The following is a 17,837-nucleotide window of genomic DNA, read 5'->3' on the forward strand; positions in this document are numbered from 1 at the left end:
ACGAGGAAATCACTGACGTCTGAGAGCGATGGATCGGGGGCTACATTGATTGATGGTGGGTCACAGGTTGTGCAGCTTAGCTTTAGCGGATATATTTTTTGCCGAGCAGAGAGAGCTATGAAGCTGGAAAGTGCAGAGCACTATGTTATTACTGTATAAAGATTATCAATTAATTGCTGTCCAGTTTTTGGGATCACAAAAAATAAATTAATATTTGCACACAAGTTCCTCTGTCTCTGGCAGAGCACAGCTGTATGTAGGTATTTGGGCACTACCAGTGCCGCCCCTTTGCCTGCCACTGCAGATCGCTGTGGGTTTCGTGGTATTGTACCTGATTGTTTTGCAGATCATTTCTTAGCTCTCCTCCCTCCCTTATGGGTGAAGCAGGAAATCTAAATTTTTCATGACAGCTCAAAGTTCACCTTCAGGCGTAATCATAGCCATCATCTTTTCGAGAGGAGACTTTGTGGTATTTGGGTGGTAACCTACTATTAACGGCATCCATCCTCCTGTGGTACGAGTATTTCTTATTGCGCCTGGACCTGGTTTTGCTGCCGTCCTCTTGATGTGAGCTGATTATGTAAAGCACAGTTTTGACAGATTAAAATACATTTCCAGTTTTGCTGATTTTGTTCTGGGAAAGTGATTTGAGAGGAATAGATGAAAAAGAATGTGGGCAGAAAATGGAGAAGCTCCAAGCGCCCCTCACATTGCCGTTATCTTATGGGTTTCGTTGAAAAACAGCTGTTTGTAACTCTATGCTACATACGGAAACATCCGCATATTGCTTTAGTTGTTTTTTTTTTTTATGTTTAGCGTATTTCTGTCATTTACTTAATCCGTATCCTAATGAAAACCCTCCAAGGCACTTGCCTTATAGAATCAATGCAAACGTAATAAGAGATGATGCTTTTCTTTTAGGAGGCTGCTGCAGCCGCCGAAGTAACGTTATTTCCGTTAGTGGAAATTCATAAAGCACATCTTGAGTTGACCAGATTGAGTTGTTATTGAGGCTCAGTCAGACTGCCATATAATACGGACGACAATTGCATCGCAATGCTCGGACAGGCCGTTGGCTCTCCTGACCCCCAACGTGACTGGTGTATAGAAATACATGCTGTCACGCTCTGGTCAGGAGAGCCGGCGGCCAGTCTGAGCATTGCGATGCGACTGTCGTCCATGTTATACGGTAGTCTGACTGCTCTTAAAGGGTTTTTCTAGGCTGAAATAGCATGCTGTCAGTCTATCATGACGGCATGCAGTATGTATGCTGTCACGACTCCCTGTATTCCTGATAGGGATGTGTGGTCACGTGGCACATGTATGCAATTTGTATTCTTGCATTCATTGCACTTGGAATACTTTAATCGTGACTGCGAGTGCATCACACAATGCCACGATTCAGCAGTTTGCAGTCGCATAGGAGGACAGCAGACTTTTTTCATTTTAGCTTGGACAACCACTTGGACCTCCATTCTTGACCGGCCAACCATCAGATGCTGTGGCGGTCAATTAATTTTCTCAAGGGGCAATATGAGAGATCGTGACTTTGTGGAGGGCCGAACCAATAGGCTAAGATTGATTCTGCTCAATATTAATACTATAATTTCCATATTGTTACTTTTGTTTATTTTATATCAATATTAACCTCTTAAGTAATATATAACAGTGATCGCTCCATGCTTGCAGTAGTCACCGACAGCTGACCAACACGGATAGTAGCAGGGACACATTTAATCTGTTCCCGCTCTCTGATCGCTGTGATCGGACAGTCAGTTTGACCTACTGATCACAGCTTATGATCGAGAGCTGCTGAAAATATCAACACTTCCCCGCACAATCACCGCCGGGAGTTTGGCACAGCCAAGCTCCTGCAGTAACAACCAGGGCCGATGCCCACACAGATGGTGGCTGATTAACAGCACTTAAAAGGTTGTGAAAAGGAGGTGGCTCCATTTCTGTTCACCATTGGCACTGGCGCAACAAAATAATGGGGAGATGATAGTTGTCATGGCACCCGGAGGCCAAACTATGAACTCCTTGACTGCCAGGTACAGTAGCCTGTGAGACCGTAGCCGTAATTTTCATGCATTGAAAAGACACAAAAATTGAGCTTAGTTTAAGTTGATATACATGCAGCACATAAGTGCATGTTCACTTTGGTTGTAAAGCATACAACGCCTACAAGAAGCAAAATGAAACTAAACCCTGCAGTAACTAAGTAAAAAGCAAAAGTGCATTTAAATTAGTGTTCTTAGTAACACTGTTTTTGATCAAAAATAGCATAAAAGCCATCCCACCGTCGCCACATTTTTTTTTTTTTTTTTAATTTTCACAAGGTTAATATGAGAAAGTGGACCCAAAAAATTGTTGTGCAATTTCTCCTAATTGCGCCGATATCCCATATATGTGGGAAAACTACTGTTTGGGCACACGGAAGGACATGGAATGGAAGGAGCACTGTTTGACTTTTTCAATGCAAAATTGGCTGGAATCGAGAGTGGATGTCATATTGCGTTTGGTGAGCCCTTGATGTGCCTAAACAGTCGAAACCCCCAACAAGTGACTCCATTTTAGAAACTACACCCTCCAAGGAACTAATCTAGATGTGTGGGGAGTACCTTTAACCCCCCAGGCGCTTCACAGAAGTTTATAATGTAGACCCGTGAAAATTTTCACAAAAATGTTTAGCCTCAAATTTTTTTATTTTCACAAGGGTAACATAAGAAAATGGACCCCAAAATCATGTCTCTTTTGGAGAACCCCAGATGTGCCTAAACAGTGGAAACCCCCCCACTAGTGACCCTATATTAGAATACTGGTGTTTTCCTGGTATGTGAATTTTTTAATGTGGTGGCATACGTGAGTTGTGTAGTGTGCATCAGGTTGGTATATGTGAGTTATGTAAGTCAGAAATAAATGTATTAGCCCATTTATGAGTGGTAGACTGTGAAACAGCCTTTCATGCAGAGACCAGATTTGTCAGGGCAGGTGTCACACTGATAATTGGTGTCCTTTCTTCTTCCCCTTCTGTAACACATTTTGCACCTTTTTTCCAACCTTCTTTTCTTTGCAGTTTGAGGGAACTCACCCGGGAAATGTTGCCCTGGTACAACACGGGGACCTTCAGTTCCAGAAGTACTGGGGTCTGCTCCTTTCTGACTGCCAAATATTAGGGCATTGATCACTACCTCCTGTAACTGAAGGAACGTGCCAGTCTGACTTGCACATCGTGATGGCACAAAAGTTATACATTGCTATCTGTACGATGTGCACGGCCAGATTCTTGCACCACATCTTGGCTTTTCTGATGGCACTGCTTGGCTGGAGGACTTGCTCAGAGAGATCAACTCCCCCATGTTCTTGTTTTACCCCAGGACATAGTCTGGTTTTGTGACCTGTGTAAAGGAACCTCCTAGTGTTGTCATCACCATGTGTGCTGGTCAAGAAAATGACATCCCTCTTGTACTTGACCACCAGCATGTTGTCTCTACATTGGATTCTGCCCTCACCCTTTCTGAGCAGCTACCTGATTTGCATCCTAGGGAGGCCGCTCTGATTTTTGTGGACAGTACCGCATTCTGCGTTAAATTGCGCAGAAAGGGACTTGAAGAATGGGATGCTGATATAAATGTTATCTACATAGTAGTGATAACCTTGATCCAGCAGTGGGTGCACCAACTCCCACACAAATTTCCCACTCACTCCCAGGACCAGAAGGGGATTCAGGGGGTTGAATCTAGGTGTACTTCTCTTCATAAACCCTAAACTTGTGGGTGTACCCTGAGTTACTCTCACACTGTTTGTAGAGCTTAATTTAATACCTGACCCTTTTACTGAGCAGGCATTGCTGGAATTTGCGCCTCCCATTGAAATGTATTAAGGACTCAACGACGCAGATGTCCCTTTTGGGGAACGTATACCTCAGCAAACTTGCTGAAGTGATCAGTGATTGACCCAACATTGAAAACTCAATCAAAGTTGGGGTCATCTAGTGGGGGAGATTGTGCATTATTGCTGAAATGCAAATATTTGTGGATGGCCTCAATGGGTGTCCAGGGCATAGCCATGTGGAATAGTGGAGTGTTATACAAAACTTCAACACTCCAATATTGCCGAATTTCTGGCTTCTTCACTATCCCCATGTGAAGAATTAGTCCCCAAAACGTTATCATTTCCACGGTGTCTACATAGGTCCAGTTGGTTAATGATGAAGTAGGATTTTGAGAGAAAAATTGGTGTGAGTACAAATTTGTCTGGGACACCATGAGATTTACAAAAATTCTGAGAGAAAAATACTTTGAGAAAGTCCATTTCTGTGAGGCCGCTAATGTCAAATTGAATTCCTGATTGCGCCACAAAATTAATTAATTTTAGTGAGGTTAGGTCCATAGGGGCTCACATTAACGGTAGGTGCTGGGTCATTTTCTGCCCTAGGGCATCTGTGGCGCGGTTCGGTATCCCTTCAGGAAGAGGAGGAGGATGAGTCTGAAAAATAAATAAAGGTGCGATCCTCTCCCTCACTATCAGTGTTGGAGGAAAGGAAGGCGTATGCCTCCTCTGCTGAATACCGTGATTTGGACGAGTGGGACATTTTTTCACGTGTGTACCAAATTTTATTCAGGTGTGTGTGTTTGGTGTAAACTTTTTTTTTTCTTAAAAAAAAAAAAAAAAGGCAAAACAAAAATCTAGAAAGAAAAATGATAAAAATAAAATATAAAGAATATAAAAAAAAGGTACTAAACGGACACCAGTCAAAAAAAATACTGAGTGCCTGCAACTATCTGACACTATCCCTGACTGTTTAGTTAAAAAAAAAAAAAATACTGTAGTAGTCGCCGATTGCTACAGTATATCTTTACTGCCCCATATCTAATCCTATCAACTAATCTAAATTATTCTTTAAATAACCCCCCCCCCCAAAAAAAAAAAAAAACAAACAAAAAAAAAACGGATGCCGATCGACTCTCAGCGGCGGTGCTACAAGTCCCGGTGTCCTGCTGTTAGAAACAGCAGGCACGATCATGCGATCACCGTGGGTTTAATCACGGTGATCGCATGTATAGAACGACTTGTACAGTACAGACCAAAAGTTTGGACACACCTTCTCATTTAAAGATTTTTCTGTATTTTCATGACAATGAAAATTGTGCATTCACACTGAAGGCATCAAAACTATGAATTAACACATGTGGAATTATATACTGAACAAAAAAGTGTGAAACAACTGAAATTCTGTCTTATATTCTAGGTTCTGCAAAGTAACCACCTTTTGCTTTGATTACTGCTTTGCACACTCTTGGCATTCTCTTGATAAGCTTCAAGAGGTAGTCACCAGGAATGGTCTTCCAACAATCTTGAAGGAGTTCCCAGAGATGCTTAGCACTTGTTGGCCCTTTTGCCTTCACTCTGCGGTTCAGCTCACCCCAAAACATCTCGATTGGGTTTAGGTCTGGAGACTGTGGAGGCCAGGTCATCTGGCGTAGCACCCCATCACTCTCCTTCTTGGTCAGATAGCCCTTACACAGCCTGGATGTGTGTTTGGGGTCATTGTCCTGTTGAAAATAAATGATGGTCCAACTAAACGCAAAGCGGATGGAATAGCATGCCGCTGCAAGATGCTGTGGTAGCCATGCTGGTTCAGTATGCCTTCAATTTTGAATAAATCCCCAACAGTGTCACCAGCAAAGCACCCCCACACCATCACACCTCCTCCTCCATGCTTCACTGTGGGAACCAGGCATGTAGAGTCCATCCGTTCACCTTTTCTGCGTCACACAAAGACACCGTGGTTGGAAGCAAAGATCTCAAATTTGGACTCATGAGACCAAAGCACAGATTTCCACTGGTCTAATGTCCATTCCTTGTGTTCTTTAGCCCAAACAAGTCTCTTCTGCTTGTTGCCTGTCTTTAGCAGTGGTTTCCTAGCAGCTATTTTACCTTGAAAAGTCTCCTTTTAACAGTTGTTGTAGAGATGTGTCTGCTGCTAGAACTCTGTGTGGCATTGACCTGGTCTCTAATCTGAGCTGCTGTTAACCTGCGATTTCTGCGGCTGGTGACTCGGATAAACTTATCCTCAGATGCAGAGGTGACTCTTGGTCTTCCTTTCCTTGGGCAGTCCTCATGTGAGCCAGTTTCTTTGTAGCGCTTGATGGTATTTGCAACTGACACTTTAAAAGTTTTCCCAATTTTTCGGACTGACTGACCTTCATTTCTTAAAGTAATGATGGCCACTTGTTTTTCTTTACTTAGCTGCTTTTTCTTGCCATAATACAAATTCTAACAGTCTTTTCAGTAGGACTATCAGCTGTGTATCCACCAGACTTCTGCCCAACACAACTGATGGTCCCATCCCCATTTATAAGGCAAGAAATCCCACTTATTAAACCTGACAGGGCACACCTGTGAAGTGAAAACCTTTCCCGGAGACTACCTCTTGAAGCTCATCAAGAGAATGCCAAGAGTGTGCAAAACAGTCATCAAAGCAAAAGGTGGCTACTTTGAAGAACCTAGAATATAAGACCTAATTTCAGTGTTTTCACACTTTTTTGTTAAGTATATAATTCCACATGTGTTAATTCATAGTTTTGATGCCTTCAGTGTGAATGTGCAATTTTCATAGTCATGAAAATACAGAAAAATCTTTAAATGAGAAGGTGTCCAAACTTTTGGTCTGTACTGTATATACTTCATTGGTCGGGAAGTTCTTCCTTTCATGACGTAAATATATGCTTCAAATGTCGGGAAGGGGTTAAATCTACCTAAATTAAATTGTTTAAAAAATGATTTGAAGTAGACATATGGGGAATGTTAGTTATTAACTATTTTGTCTGGTATAACTATCTGATTTAAGAGCACAAAGATTCAATGTTTGAAAATTTGCAAAAGTATCTAATTTTTTATCAAATTTTCGATAGTTTCCTAAATAAACGCAAATCATATCGAATAAAATTAGCCACTAACTTGAAGTATAATATGTTACAAAAAATAGTCTCCGAATCACTGGGAAATGTTGAAGTGTTGCGGAGTTATTACCTCCTGAACTGATACATGTCAGATTTTAAAATCGTTTCACACATCATAATTTTTCGCAGTCTCCCATTCATTAAGATGTCCCCCCTTGTCCCCAGGCACACACAATGTCATCCCAACATTAACCAATACTGTATGATGCCCTCACAGTCCCCCTCATAATCCCAAATTCAGTATGATAGTCCCCCACACGGTATGTTGGCCACATAGACCCCTGTACAATATGATGGCCCCCAAGGAAGCCCGCAGACATTATGATTACCCCAACAAATCCCCTCCACAGCTGCAGTCAGCTTGATGGCCCCCACAGACCCCTTACACGCACAGCTTGACAGCCTCCACACAGCGAGCGCGCGCACACACACACACACACACACACACACACACACACACACACACACACACACACACACACACACACCTTGATGGCCCACACAGTGTTCCCACACACAGCTTGATGGCCGACATTAACCCCCCTAGTGACCCCATCTTTTTCACTCCCCTTTTTCGCAGAGCCATAACTTTATTTTTTATTTTTCCGTCAATATAGCCATGCCAGGGCTTGTTTTTTGCAGGAAGAGTTGTACTTTTGAATGACACCATTGGTTTTACCATGTCGTGTACTAGAAAACGGGAAAAAAATGCCAAGTGCAGTGAAATTGCAAAAAAAGTGCAATCCCACACTTGTTTTTTCTTTGGCTTTTTTACTAGGTTCTCTTAATGCTAAAACTGACCTGACATTATGATTCCCCAGGTCATTACGAGTTCATAGACACCAAACATGTCTAGGTTCTTTATCTAAGTGGTAAATTTTTTTTCGAAACTTTGCTTTAAAAAAATGCACAATTTTCCGTTACCTGTAGCGTCTCCATTTTTCGTGATCTCGAGTCGGGTGAGGGCTTATTTTTTGCATGCCGAGCTGGCGTTTTTAATACCATTGTGGTGCAGATACATTATTTTGATCGCCCGTTATTGCATTTTAATGCAATGTTGCGGCGACAAAAAAAACATAATTCTGGCGTTTTGACTTTTTTTCTCATTACGCCGTTTAGCGACCAGGTTAATCATTTATTGATAGATCAGGCTATTCTGAATGCGGCGATACCAAATGTGTATGTTTTGATTTTTTATTGTTTTATTTTGAATGGGGCGAAAGGGGGGTGATTTGAACTTTTATATATCTTTTTTTTTCATATCTTTTTAAACATTTTTCTTTTTTTTTTTTTTTTTTTTTTTTTTTTTTTTTACTTTTGCCATGCTTCAGTAGTCTCCATGGCAGGCTTGAAGCTGGCATAGCCTGATTGGCTCTGCTACATAGGAGCGAAGCTCAGATCGCTACTATGTAGCAGATTTACTTCATTGCTATGAGCGCTGACCACAGGGTGGCGCTCACAGCAGTCTGGCATCAACAACCATAAAGGTCTTCAGGAGACCTCTGGTTGTCATGCCGACGCATCGCTGACCCCTGATTACGTGACGGGGGTCAGCGATTTGCGTATTTCCGTCCCGATGGCTGGAAGCCCTAGTTAAATGCCGCTGTCAGTTTGACAGCTGATTTAACTAGTTAATAATTGTGGGCGGATTGCGATTCCGCCCGTGCCTACTGCGGGCACATGTCAGCTGTTGAAAACAGCTGACATGTCCTGGCTTTGATGCGGACTCACCGCCGGAACCCTCACTAAAGCGGGCGTTCTGTCCTCGGACGTACTATTCCGTCCGAGGACAGAAAGGGGTTAATACTGACTGACAACGGAAAATAAAACCCAAATGTCACTTGCCTTGCCCTGTTCTCTTGATGCTTCTGCTCATGTTTGTGGTGTCTGGACTGTAGCGCTACACAATAGGCGTGATTTAGTGGTGTCATCGTGCTTGCTGCTCTTAGACTTGGACGCTCAAGGTGGAAAATGGAGCAGATGACTTCCTATTTCACCTTTGTTGAGATGCCAGGTTGAGTGGTTCCAGCTTCCCCTATTTGTAGACAGAATGATAATGCTTGTATGATGTTAGATTAGGCATTTAGAATCTCCACACCGGATCTTTTTTGTTTTCAAGGTAGATAAGCCACTGCTATAGGTGTCTGGCCATTAAAAACTCATGAATGATCTGTCAAGTGCTCATGTATATCATGTACCGTATATACTCGAGTATAAGCCGACCCGAGTATAAGCCGACCCCCCTAATTTTGCCACAAAAAACTGGGAAAACTTGTTGACTCGAGTATAAGCCTAGGGTGGAAAATGCAGCAGCTACCGGTGAATTTCAAAATTAAAAATAGATGCTCCATACCGTTCATTATGGCCCCATAGATGCTCCATATAAAGCTGCACCACATATAATGCTCTGCACCGTTCATTATGGCCCCATAGATGCTCCACATAAAGCTGTGCCATATCTAATGCTCTGCACAGTTCATTATGGCCCCATAGATGCTCCATAGAAAGCTGTGCCATATACAATGCTCTGCACCTTTGATTATGGCCCCATAGATAGCTGTGCCATATACAATGCTCTGCACCTTTGATTATGGCCCCATAGATAGCTGTGCCATATATAATGCTCTGCACCTTTGACCTTTGATTATGGCCCCATAGATGCTCCACATAAAGCTGTGCCTTATATATAGTGCTCTGCACCGTTGCCCCATAGATACTCCACATAAATCTGTGCCATTGCTGCTGCTGCAATAAAAACAAAACAAAACACATACTCACCTCTCTTGCTTGCAGCTCCTCGGCGTCCCGTCTCGGCGTCTCTCTGCACTGACTGATCAGGCAGAGGGCGGCGCGCACACTATATGCGTCATCGCGCCCTCTGACCTGAACAGTCAGAACAAGAGGACGCGAAGACTGAGCGGCGCCCGGCGTGTGGAACGAGGGAAGGTAAATATGTAATACTTACCTGCTCCCGGCGCTCCTGGCTCCTTCTCCCGGACAGCTGGTCTTCGGTGCCGCAGCCTCTTCCTCTGTCAGCGGTCACCGGCACGGCTGATTAGAGAAATGAATTATGCGGCTCCGCCCCTATGGGAGGTGGAGCAGCCTATTCATTTCTCTAATGAGCGGTCCCATGTGACCGCTGAACAGGGGAAGAGCTGCGGCACCGATGACCGTGGGACGGGCAGGGGGAGCGCCAGGAGCGCCGGGACTAGGTGAGTATGCCTCAGCGCCCTCTCCCCCTCACCCGCCGACCGTGACTCGAGTATAAGCCGAGGGGGCACTTTCAGCCCAAAAATTTGGGCTGAAAATCTCGGCTTATACTCGAGTATATACGGTATATTGAGGATTTTGGAAAGCGAGTCTTCGCCTCCGCAAACCAGTATCTCATGAATATAACCAGCTTTAGAGCGGCTTTCGATTCTGGGTCGTAAAGGGAGGCCCCTTTCCACTCCTGTCCAGATAACTGCGGCACAGCTTTATTTTAGTAAACAGTTGAGTTCCTGTTTGTTTCATAGTGTATGGTCATGAAAAATCTGTGAAGGCAGCACCGTGTTTGGTGATTTGCTGCAGTTTCTTTGCTATGAGGATTTGTATGAGGTTTTGTTATTCAGACCCCCCACTGACATGGAGGTGATTACATATCCCATGGATAAATTTTAGTTACTTACTGGTAACAGGATTTTACAGAGCCCATGACAGCACCACCTGAGAGAGGGTATCCCCCCATCAAGGACAGGAAACTTACTGAATAAAAAGGCTGTACCTCTCCTCCGCATCGGTTGGGTTTCAGAGCATGAGAGGGCCTCCAGACAATTATTAATGCAACCATCACCAATTAAAACATTCATAACTATGCACCCAATAAAGTACTGCACACCAACCAGTGATAAAAGGGAGGTAATGTAAGGGTGCTCTCATGTGCTCGGTAAGATCGTGTTACCAGTAAGTAGCTAAGATTCTTTCCCCTTCTCACATAAGAGCTTCACTTGAGATATTTATACAGAATAAAACACTTTAGGGAGGGATCACTGCTTGTAACACCTTCCGCCCAAAGGATAGATCACCAGCGTAAAACCGATCAAGCCAGTAATGCTTATAGAAGGTGAAAGAGAGGACCATGTTGCCTGATTACATAACCAGTCAATAGACACTTCTGCCTTCTCTGCCCAGGAGGTCTCCATGGCCCTGGTAGAATGAGCCTTCAGGTTCTGTGGAACTGACCTATTACTAGAGAAGTGGGCTAACCTAATGGCCCCCCTTATCCATCTAGCTAGGGTATCCCTTGTTACCTTAAGGCCTTTCCTAACCCCCGGTAGGAAACAAACACGGCGTCACTCTTTCTCCACTGTTGCGTCACAAGTACTCTACCAGAACCCGTCTAACGTCTAGAGTGTGAAGGTTCTGCTCCTCTGCATTTTTAGGATTATCAAAATAGGAGTGGAGAACAATTTTCTGGCTTCTATGGAATATGGTGGCCACGTTTGGGAGATAGGCGGGGTCTGGTCTTAAGACAGTTCTACCCTCTTCAATCTGCATAAATGGGTGGTTAACCGACAACACCTGTATGTCGCTGATTCTACGGGTTAACGTTAAAGCCACCATTGTCACAGTTTTTAAAGTGAGTGTCTTGACTGGTAATCCCTTTAGTGGTTCGAAGGGCTTTTTATTTAATGCTTTCAGGGTGAGATTTAAATACCAGGAAGGAATTCTTAGGGCAGGTATTGGCCGGGATCTATCACATGCCTTGATAAATCTATTATGCAAATTGCCTCTTCAGAGATAAAGAGGACTTGAACTCTATAGCGCCACCTGTTGGAAGTAGAGACCCTACAAGTCACCCTTTAAGGAGTCATGGAGATAAATCTAATAACCCACCTATCAGCAGGGTGGATTGATTTAAATCACGCCGATTTAAATCATGATTTAAATCACGATTTAAATCAAAAGATTTTTTTCTATTTAAATCGGATCGATTTAAATCATGATTTTAATCATGATTTAAATCACTGATTTAAATCAAAAGGTTTTTTTTAATATAAATCACGATTAAAATGAGAAGTGAGAGCAGTGCGCATGTGCGCCCATAGTTACACGGACAAAACTAGGGGCAACGATCTAACGCCAGGGTGAGGGGGGGACCCCAAAGTAAGTAAAAATCTTTTTTGTTTTACTATATGGCAATAGGTAGGTGTTTAAAAGCAGCATGTCTTAATTGTATAAACTATTAATAGCCTCCACATTTTGTTCATACTGCCCCTTTAATTCCACACTTCTAGCTTGGTTTCATTTTTGGTTTAGTTTCTTTTTCCATTCAGTTGACATGCCCAAACTTGTTGGATAGTCAGCATCCTACAGAAACCTCTGGAAGAGCATGGCATTGTGAATGTTACACATATACAGCCTTTATTCTACTGAGTTAAACAACTCAGCTTTATCTCATGATGGAAGAACCTTTGGATGGTAAAATATTTTCCTCAAAAAGCAGTTTATTGAAAAAAATCCGATTTAAATCAAAAAAATCCGATTTAAATCAAAAAAATCCGATTTTTTTGATTTTTTTAAAAAAACATTGATTTTTATCCACCCTGCCTATCAGCCATCAAATTATAGTTATATAAGGCCCTCTAACACTGGCATCTGCACCTTAAAGAGAACCTGTCAGCAGGATCCCTCAGTGACCTGCCCCCCCTTTTACATACTGAATATAATATGTATTGAAAAAACAAATCGCATTTAGCAGGGAGACGGCACCTGCGCTGCAGCATGATCGCATGAATAATATGCATTTAATTATTTTATTTGCTGATATAAATTTATTCAGAAAAAACTAAAAAAATTCTCTCAAAATGGTGCCGGATGCATCTGCGCAGTAACATCTATTGGCAATCCGATAGATGCTGCTATGCAGGCGCCTCCGGTTCCAGCTTGCTGGAGGCATAAAAAAAATGGTCTCCATTGAGATGGCGGCGCCTGCGCAGTAGCATCTATTGGATCGCGCAGGTACGGCCGGCATCATTTTGAAAGATTTTCTTTTTTCCAAAATAAATTTAGATCTGTAAATAAAATAATTAAATGCACATTATACATGTGATCATGCTGCAGTGGATGCGCCATCTACCTGCTAAATGTGATTTTTTAATTTTTTTTTTCCAATACATATTCAGTATGTAAAATAGGGGGCAGGTAACTGAGGGATCAATGACCTGTCATAAGCCATCACTATGTATAGCTAAGCAGAGCACCACATAAAGACCCCCCCCCCCCACCCACAGGTCCATCCTGACGCACAAGAATCTCCTTAACTGAAAACTGAAAATAAAGATTAAACAATAACCACATGACTGATTTCAGCAACCAAGGTATCAATTTAATCAGTATAACAGCAACAACCTGACACTGACTGTAGGTTACTCAGCATAATCCTACTGACAGGTTCCCTTTAAGAATTCTAGTAGACAAGCCCATTTCCATGGAAATCATATCAAATAAAAAGCACAAAAAGGTGCCAGGTACTAAAAATCTGAAACTTTATTGAAAACAACAATAAAAACATGTAGATTTAAGTAAATAGGGAATTAACAGTGGTGAGCCAAAAGGATGGAACTACAGTAATAAACAGGCAGATCAACAGGCAATGTAAACAAATATAGAAGTACAAATTTGCTCTAAAGTGCATGTGCATAGTGCAGTAAAGTGTACCCATAGATAAAATATAGATGTTACTTGTATCCAAGCACATGGGTACACAGAAAAGCAGAGAAGTCCAAAGGGGCTGTGTGCCAAAATTGGAATAGATGTGCCGAGCAGAAACATAAGAAGGAAAGAGTACATCAGTGCCTAGGTTACCTGCAAGACTGTTGTGCCACCTGCCCCAACGCGCGTTTCGGCGCAGTGCCTTCTTTCGGGGGAGGCTGTTCACATGTCAGATTTTTTTCTTTGGACCTTGTGGTCTGTGCAGAATCATGGAGACATATCTGATATTGATCCAATTTTCGAGTCAAAATCAACAATGTAAGTCTTTGGGTCTGTGAAAAAATCTGACAGCATTCGGATGCCATGTATATCCTGTCCGTTTTTTAGTGACAGGAGGTGGAGCAACTTTTTTTTTCTATCAGCATTGAAACTGATAAAACCCTACCCAAACTCTGATGAAAATCTGATGAAAATCAATTTTGAAATTCAGTCCATTTCTCTCCTATGTAAAAAACACTGACATCTGAATGAGGTCTTAGGCATTGCCTATGCTTTTTTTCCCCTACATTGCACTTAACGTGCTATGTTACCGTTCTAAAGAGAAGACCGAAACTTTACAATCCGTCTATCTTGTCCTTATTTAGGCCGGTTTCACACTAGCGTTTGTGTACGCAGTACAGGGCTGCGTACTTCTTACCTTCAGATCCGCATATATCCACATGCGTCCTGCGTACCTATCTTTAACGTTTTGTACGCTGGGACATGTGTGGCCATGCATTGTATGCGGATGCGTCCCCGTGAAGCGTTTTAACATGCCTGCCTAATGCAACATGTTGCGTTCGGTGGGCACGTCAAAACGCCACACAAGGATGCAACCGCATGCAACGCATGAGCACGCATGTCCCTGTGTAAACAATGTTAAAGATAAGTACGCAGGACGGATGCGGATATATGCAGAGCTGAAGGTAAGAAGTACGCAGCCCTATGCTGCGTACACAAACGCTAGTGTGAAACCGGCCTTTGGCCGCTGGGGACGTGGCCTGCTGAAGCAGGCGTAGATTCAGACTAGGGACTCTGAAGGGGTTTTTTCTTCATCATGGAAAGGATTCTGTGATCATCCACCATTATCACCTCTGGATGTCCAGGCCTTTTTGAGTTCCCATGCTCACCAGTGTGATTTATTTATTTTTTGCAGTACCAATCAGTTTATTTGGTCACTTCAGACATTTCTGCTATCTCTTTTAGGGATATTTTTCTGTTTTCAGCCATATTGATGGTCGTTTTCTCTTCCATTGAGAACTCCTTTCACCGCATGTTGTGGGTTCACAGCAAAATGCAAATGTCACACCTTGGATCAGCTCTAGACTTTTTACCAGCTTAATTAATGATGGAATAGTCCATACAGCCCATTAAAGACCTTTTGAGATAATTGTCCGATTACTTTTGGTCCCTTGAAAAAAGAGGCAGCTGCATATTGAAGCTGTAATTCCTAAACCCTTACTCTAATTAGAATGTGAATATCCTCGAATTAAAGTTGAGGCTGCACTTTACACCCATATTGATTATATAACTGGATCTTGAATATGTTTTAGTAAACGGTTAAAATACCAAAATCAATGTCATTATCCAAATAACATATAAAGGTACATTGGTCAGCAAATACAAGATAAAATACATCTTGTGTTAGGTGAGGAAAGTGACTCCTTTACATGTGATTATCGATGTGTACATATTTTATAATGTGAAGGTGTACCTCTCCTTATCGAATAATACAGGCTGTCTTTTACCTTGTATTTGCTGATCAATGGAATTTCTTGCTGAACTTTGTGAAATTATACTGAATGAATAAAAAATGCACAGGATGGACCCAATGTTCTCCAGCCTTTGTTTTCTTACCTGTTTCCATAGCTGCTTAGTATGTCTGAGCCTTCGGGAGGGGGCGAGAAGAGTTGCTATGGGAGTGACCTGTGTTGGCTTTTCAAAATACTGATTAAGCGTCTTAGGTTTTGGCTTGCTGGGATGTGATTGTCTCTGGCGCGAACACACTTCTGTTCTTAAATCAACGAAACAGAAGGAAGTGTCATTCTAATGAAGATAAGATTGTTTAATATCAGGATCATTTATTGTGCGTTCATGACATGTCAGCGCAATAGTATTATTACCAGCCAGTAACTGCTATGGGGAGAATTGGTTCTTCTTGACGACTTAATACAAAAAAGTTGAACGATATAATCATAGTCCTGTGAACCCATAACATTTATGTAACTGCGTAGTAAGAGTTATAGCTGCCAAACTACCGTACCCCACTGATCTCAATGGATGTGTATGGGAAAGGGACAATCGACATGGAAAATACAAGTGTATGTTTTGCTGTAAGACCCCATGTAAGTGAAGCCTCCAATGCTCTGCATTACAAAGGAACATTTTCTCCATTTTTAAAGGGGTTCGTCACCGAAGAGAAGTTATGTAAAATACATGCAATATTATAGAAGTAACAAAAGCGGCCTTACCACACCAATCCCTCATGTTCTGATCCTTTTGGGGTCTCTCGCCGGTCTCTCCTCCCTGTTGCAGCGGTCACATGTCCATGCCAGGACATTTTCATTGGAGTAGGAAGGAGAGAGCAGCTGGGGACCTGGGAAACCTCTGTCAAAACATCATTATTGTTTTGTTTTTTCTTTCCTTCCTTTTAATATATATTATGGTGTCCAATACAGTTAAATATTAATTTGGCCTTATTATTTCTCACCTTTTAGAGTGGATCCTGCAAAAATAGACCTTGGTATTGAAACGTCTCATGTTGAACATTCTGGTGATTTTTGGATTAAACACCATTGTGGACTAAATGTTTTCACGTTGACCAAGAAATCCCAAGAGGAGGCACAAGAAAACATGGAGACCAATATTAATGACCTCAATAATTACATCCAAGGTCATACTCAATGTCCGGTAAGTATATGCGAACTATAAGGGTATGTTCACATAGTGCTTTTTGTAGCATTTTTTCCACATGAAAAAAGAGTATTTGCAGTAAAAATGCTGCCTACATTTTTTGATGCACTTCTCATGCGTTTTTATGCATGCAATTGAATTGAAAGAATGGACTTGCTGCAATTTTAAAAAAAGACGTGGCAAGCCTGGAAGCCTTTATTAGCCCACCTAACCCACTGGTAGGTTTGCTGCCATTCCAGCGTGTGATACCACTATGCAGGGGCGGACATATCATTGGTGCAACCTGTGCTGCTGCACAGGGGCCCAAGGGGCAAGGGAGCTCATTTCAACCTCCAAAGCAAGTGCAATTTTGCATTTTTAGGAGCTCTTGGGCTGCAAAGGACCTATATATTGTTCTTGCACAGGGGCCCTTTTCTATCTGTGTCCGCCAGTGCCACTATGGCTAGAGTTTTAATTACCACAATCTCAATTGACTGCTTCATTTAAGGTGTTAATGACCCAGATTGGTATTTTTTTCTGATGCATGTGATATCAACAGGATTTAGACTATCTACTAATACTACCCAACCAACATCCGCTGGCAAATGCAGGAGTAGGGTCTCCCTGCCCATTCCAGTATAGTGCTGTAAATGAATGGAATCACCATATATATATACATCATTATTCTGGCCTTGTTGTAGTGAAAACCAGGGCTCCATGCATACAGAGTTGTTGGCAAGCTTGTTCTTATACAATTCGGTCAATGTGAACAAACAGCGCTGCAGTGTAAAGTATAAGGGAAAGAGCAGCACGTTGAGACTGAAAATAGACAGCCTGCCTCTGTTTGGTAGAAGTGCATAGGATATTATGACCGTTAAATTTGACCTGGCCAAGGTGAGTGGCATATCGGAGACATCCGAACGGGCTGTGTGCCACTGATTTTGTAAGAGAGTTATACATGCTGTATTAAAAGTAGGAAACGGTTCATCGTGTATACTAAGGAAAATAAAACCAATGGCCTAACTGATCCCGACATCTCACATCCCAGGCAGGATTGCAGTTACTCCCTATATCCCATTTAAATGGGTGTTCTCAAGTTTGGAAATAATTCCATATCCACAGGAAAGAGGATAACTTTCCGAACTCTGGGCATCCGACACCTATGGTCCACAGCGATCATGAGAATTCATTGAAGTGATGGTTGGTCTTTGCCACTTCATTCATTCTAATGCAGGGATGCACAACAAC

At 42.3% G+C, this 17,837-nt stretch overlaps 1 protein-coding gene across 7 annotated transcripts in view; it reads left to right on the plus strand.

The window, feature by feature from the left end:
• LOC143775376 (A-kinase anchor protein 13-like) overlaps window positions 1-17,837 on the plus strand; it is a 303,476-nt gene that overhangs the window by 124,885 nt on the left and 160,754 nt on the right. For all 7 annotated transcript variants that reach the window (XM_077263431.1, XM_077263432.1, XM_077263437.1 and 4 more), the window contains exon 6: window positions 16,415-16,607. In XM_077263431.1, the coding sequence (XP_077119546.1) occupies window positions 16,415-16,607 (193 nt within the window). The remainder of the gene's footprint in view (window positions 1-16,414; window positions 16,608-17,837) is intronic.

The sequence above is a fragment of the Ranitomeya variabilis genome, chromosome 5, assembly GCF_051348905.1.
Source record: "Ranitomeya variabilis isolate aRanVar5 chromosome 5, aRanVar5.hap1, whole genome shotgun sequence".
Taxonomy (NCBI): domain Eukaryota; kingdom Metazoa; phylum Chordata; class Amphibia; order Anura; family Dendrobatidae; genus Ranitomeya; species Ranitomeya variabilis.